This window comes from Mytilus edulis, chromosome 4, assembly GCF_963676685.1.
Source record: "Mytilus edulis chromosome 4, xbMytEdul2.2, whole genome shotgun sequence".
Taxonomy (NCBI): Eukaryota; Metazoa; Mollusca; class Bivalvia; order Mytilida; family Mytilidae; genus Mytilus; species Mytilus edulis.
In genome coordinates this window covers 97,578,287-97,584,286 of record NC_092347.1, presented here as the reverse complement: position 1 = coordinate 97,584,286, position 6,000 = coordinate 97,578,287, and the positions used below count along the sequence as shown (strand labels likewise).

At 29.9% G+C, this 6,000-nt stretch overlaps 1 protein-coding gene across 18 annotated transcripts in view; it reads right to left on the bottom strand.

Annotated features, from left to right (window-relative positions):
- Positions 1 to 408: 408 nt before the first annotated feature.
- Positions 409 to 6,000, bottom strand: part of LOC139521190 (tetratricopeptide repeat protein 24-like) — a 47,511-nt gene continuing 41,919 nt past the window's right edge. For all 18 annotated transcript variants that reach the window (XM_071314513.1, XM_071314512.1, XM_071314517.1 and 15 more), the window contains one exon: positions 409 to 2,517. In XM_071314513.1, the coding sequence (XP_071170614.1) occupies positions 2,400 to 2,517 (118 nt within the window). In that variant the 3' untranslated portion in view covers positions 409 to 2,399. The remainder of the gene's footprint in view (positions 2,518 to 6,000) is intronic.

Here is a 6,000-nt window from a genome sequence, read left to right as displayed (position 1 = left end):
ATCTTCTAAGAACGCTAAAGAAAGATACATATGTTTGTTTTGTGATGTTCACAATCCTATCTTCCATTTCTCACTTATGATTTTGAATGAATGCAGCTAACATATCACTAGAATTTTACTTGAATGTGCATTCGATTTGAAATAAAATCATTTCAGTAAATTCTCAGTGACTAAAACAACATTATTATGAAATAGATTCTGGTGGTTTTTTCTTTTTCCTTTTCTTATTCTTCTTTTGGATGTTTGAACCTGAGTTTTCTCAAAATACAATACTATCAATCCAAAATTAAGCAGTTTAAAAATACAATACAGTGATTTTATCAGACTGGTCTTCATCTTTAGTGTAAAATAATAAATATCATATTCAAAAGCATTTATATTTAAAACCTCAAAATTAATTTTTATGCCTTTTGTTTAGCATATCTTTATTTGATTAAAAATAAGAATAAACACACAACTAACAGTTTTTTTCATAGAACAATTAACAGAAAATGGAAATTCGAAAATAGTTGCAATGTTTTTATTCATTGCAAAACTGCTACAGGATATGTTTCATTGCAAAACTGCTATAGGATATGTTTCATTGCAAAACTGCTATAGGATATGTTTCATTGCAAAACTGCTATAGGATATGTTTCATTGCAAAACTGCTACAGGATATGTTTTGCACAATAACATATTTGTGTGCAGTATTTAAAAAAATTGCAATAGTTATTTTCAAATTTGCATCAATTATTCAGCAATCACAATAATAAATATACATACATTTTTCTTGAATTTACAGTAGTGTGGACAGATGAGAAATAATATCACAGACTATTTTTTATAGCACAAAGACATACCATTCATAAAAAATAATTTCAGGGAACATTGTTTACATTTAAAATAATGAAAATAAAATAAATTCAACATTGAGTTTCACATGAATTTTTTTATTCCTGTATGTTATTGTTAAAAATGTTTTTTGATCTTAGTCCTCAAAAAATGTTTGTCCCCAGAAAAAAAACCCACTCATGCCACTCTGCACCTCTATAAAAGATGAATGGTCTGTGCCTTACACAGAAATAAAACTTTATTCTGACAGTACTCAAGAGTACTAATAGTTATCAAAGGTATCAGGATTATAATTTATAACGCCAGACGCGCATTTCATCTACATAAGAATCATAAGTGACGCTCAGATCAAAATAGTTGTAAAGCCAAACAAGTACAAAGTTGAAGAGCATTGAGGACCCAAAATTCCAAAATGTTGTGCCAAATATGGCTAAGGTAATCTATTCCTGGGATAAGAAAATCCTTAGTTTTTCAAAAAATTCAAAGTTTTGTACAGAAAATTTATAAAAATGATCACATAATTGATATTCATGTCAACATCGAAGTGCTGACTACTGGGCTGGTGATACCCTCAGGGACAAAACGTCCACCAGCAGTGGCATCGACCCAGTGGTGTAAATAGTTATCAAAGGTACCAGGATTATAATGCTTGCTTTAACACACAATAATCTATATTGGTTAATGTCAGACACGGTATGATAATCATGCTTATAGTTTTAAAGACTGCAAGCTTGAACACAAATGTACAACGTCTATTTAAATTGTTATATCAAATGCAAGCCTTCTTTTACCATTCAGGAATTCAAAAATGTCAATTGCAACAAAATGAACATGTATAATTGACAGCTTATTTTGCAGTTTAAACCAAGTACAAATGTATAAGAATGTTACAAGCTGTTATTATCTACATGGTGAATTGCAGAAGTTAGGAATGGAGGTTCACGAATAGGATCATTTAAACGAAGCTGCATATGAATGTACTCAAATAAATAAATTTAAAAAAAGGATTAAAGTTATGATGCTTGCTGGTAATTTTGTTCATGTGGTAAGTCTGCACCACAATCAATGTTATGTTAGCAAAATGATCGAGCGGCTTTTCAAAGGAAAATGAATTACCACACTTGGGTATGTTATGACATTTTGTCTTACGTTGGTATATATATCTTATAACATGGCATATTTGATGAAATGGGCAAAATTGATTGGATGCTATTCCTAAACAGTTAAAATTAAAAACATAAAAAAAGTTCATACAAAACAATATACCCCCTAAATAGTTTTTAATGATTGAAAAGGTTAATGGACGGAAGAATAACTTAAACACTTTATCACAATATAGTTAGAGGACAGAAAAATAACTAAACAATTTTAACACTTTATCAAAATATAGTAAGAACTGAAGTCTTATTTTTTGTCGGGAAAGGACGGAAAATAAGTGTAAAATATTTTGACTAAATAGTTGTCTTATCACATGACCATTTATAATCGTAGAAAATCACATGACCATTTATAATGGTAGAAAATCACATGACCATTTATAATGGTAGAAAATCACATTAAAATGATTACATGACAGAACATGTTTTTGAATCTTTTTCCCCTCTGTCTCGTCTCTCAGGAAGGGGTGGAGCTTGGTGTCGATCTTGCTGATCATGGCGGTGTTTCTCATACATTAATTTTTCTCTGAAAAAAAATTTAATAATTAAGAATCAATGCAATAATTCGCTGTTAATAATCATAATCTGTCAATATTTTTTCATTCCACATAACTTATTTTAAAACAAAATAGTCTATCAATAAACCTTCATGAAATTTATGTTCATGCTTTATATACAAATCGCTGAAAAAAAAGAAAACAGATAGAACATAGAAGTATATTCAAAATAAATACCAGAAGGCAAATAAACTTGCACAGAATTGAAACAATGAAATTCCTCAAGCCATGAGTACTTTCACAGTAGTTCCATATTTTACAGCATTGGAATATCTCAAGGGTTCAAATGAAAGTAAATATGCTTTATGACACTAAGATTAATGATAAAATTAATTTCCCAGTGAAATAACCCAGCTAGATAACATCTAAGACCATTATTGATCTTTTGTGTAAGAAACAACTACACAGTGCTATAAAAATTGTCAACTGCTAATGGCTTACAACATATCACTAAATTGTCAACTGCTAATGGCTTACAACATATCACTAAATTGAATGTAGATGAAGCACACAATCTCTTCATAAATAAATGACCAGAAGTGATTTTCCTTAAATTAATTATCTTTTACAAAAATCATTATTTATATTATTCATATTTTATAATGGGTTAACAAAATCTTTTTATATTGCATTAAATGTAGATGAATTATATATATCAGGTTAAAACAGTCCATTAATTATGTATAGATGAGCATAGAGAAACTAGAACAACAGTGCACATGCTAAAATATCTGGCCTGCTTTTTGTCAATCATGATTGAATTTTATGTCTTTAAGATCAAGGCTCCTACTATAAAATGTTCAACAGAAACATTATATATGATTCATGAAAAATATATTCATGGTCTGAGATGAATCATACTATAGGCAGACTTGTAAACATTGCAACCAATATAATTGAACTTATTTAAATACTTATAGTTTCTGAGAAGCAAACTTTATCACTAAAAAAAACAAGGTCAAGGTCACCTAATCATTAAAACTTGATTTTGATAAATAAATCATGACAATGAGGTCAAGGTCACCTAACCATTAAAACTTTATTTTGATAAATAAACCATGACACTGAGGTCAAGGTCAGAGGTACACTGTCAAAATAATATGTACACATTACATCACTCCAAACACTGAAATTACTGAATATAAAGATGTCCTATTACTTTTATATTACCAAAATATTTAACTCTTTTGACAAGATTCTATTTATTGGGATTTGACTTTTTCTAAACAATTTCATTGGGTTGTGTTGAGTTTAAATGATATTTTATGACAGGGCTTGGGATAATTTCAAACAACTTTACATTATGGCATAGCACAAGCAAGAAACCAAAATAAGCATAAAACAACCTAATGGTCAATAAAATTTGGAATTCTACAGAGAATACATGCTTAACTCATCATAGACAAATAAAAGAATGTATGAATATTATTTATCTATACAGTCAAAAGTAGAATTATAAAAGGTTAACAAATAATTTCATTGAGGACATTTGGAATACCTTTATTTCTACATAGGAATCATCTTCACAACAAGGTGATCCAACAACACAAGTAAAAACAAAGGCTAGAACCTCTAAATCATATACAATAGAACAACAAAACAAGTAAAAACAAAGGCTAGAACCTCTAAATCATATACAATAGAACAGACATGAAATGGTCCCTTGTGAACTGAAGTAACAGACAAAAAGATTGCATGAGTGATCTTCTCTCTATATATATAGTCCCTAGACAGACTATCTTACTTGATAAGAAAACATTTCAGTTATAACTTCTGTAACAAAACAATTAGGAATGCATGAATAACATAAAACAAATTCTTTTTGAATGATTACTTGTAACATTGTGTTTATAAAACACTTTTCATAGACAATTGTAATTGTTACAAGGTATGTTAGGCTTGGCTTCGGTTTCTGATTGAGTATAGTTCACATAACCATCAAATTTCCATGCCTCTCTAGTTTTGCAAATGTAATACACAAAAAAGAGGACCATGCCTAATGTCTTCATACAGAATGAACACATTTAGAAAATAAATGAAGAATGTGTCTATGGGCCCCCACATGTAAATAAATACTTAAGTCAACTTCCACATACCGATTCTGGATTAAGAATTGAAGACAGTTTTGTGATTATAAGCAATGTGTATAAGTTTTATAACATTTGGTTGAGGCAAACTAAAAATAGAGTATGGAAACGACTAATTTAGTCATTTTTCCCTCCATAAAGGGGCATAACTCAAGACCGTAAAAGTGAAGCCACCCAATTTAAAACTTCATCTTTGTTTTGTAGAATTAAGCATTGTGTTTAACTTTCATAACATTCGGTTGAGGCAAACTAAAATAAGAGAATGGATACTAATTTTTTGATCATACAGACATCCAGGTCAAGGTTAACACTTAATTCCCCCTCCGCTACCTTGGGGGCATGAAAAAAAAAGAATATAAATGTCTGTCTAAATATTGTTTAGCAAATAGATTGGGCAAATTAAATACTGCAATATAGAATTTCTCTGCCCTATGTGTCTGAATTCAGAGTGAGCTTTTGTTTATCCATTACCAAAAGAAATTCTGAGGAACACAATTTATGCTGATTTACTATGGTTAAAATAACATCAAATATAACTAATTTTCTGAGGAAGCTAGTCTGGAAAATATTAACCACAAATCATTTATATGACCAAGCATATCTCATGTTATTTCAAAAAGTATCAGCTGGAAAATATTTTACAAATCATGGACCAGGTGAAAAATCCAATCAAGGTATGATGCGGAATTGTGGAGAATGATTAACATGCATCAAGGAGTACAATAAAAAGTCAATCCAGTACTTCAATGCAGTCAGGATTCTACTTCGTCAAAACTTCTGTCCTGCCTATTTTTGTCAAATTTCATCCTAGATTATATAAAACCGGCCTAGTTATCACACACAAAAAATTATATTTTTTTCGAGGATATGCTTTTTTTCAACCAACTTAAAAGACTGTCGTCAAGTACTTTTAGTAAAAAAATAGCTATTCGAACACACCTACTCTGTTTTAGTGATTCATTAGATAGGTATTTCACTTGACCAATATATTTCATCTTTTTGTTCTGTGATTTTTTTATGTTATAAAGCTTAAGTCAACCTGTACCTTTGATATATAAAATGATAGAATTTGAAGCAAGATGATATATCAAATACTGTTGCTTTGTACGTTTTAGAGACAAAATTTACACCTCAAACACACCCTAACATAAAAAGGTACACTCGATTTTCTCTTTTCGATATAATTGTTACCCATTTTTTGGAATTTTTCTTGAGTCACATAATGGAAGGGCAGACTCGAAAATTAATGAACTAATAGATTGACATGTTCTCCGTCCGTGGTAATTATTATTTTTTAAATCAGAGGTTATGCATTTTCTAAATCCACCTTGATAGATACCCATGTTGTCGACTTGATATCTAAAT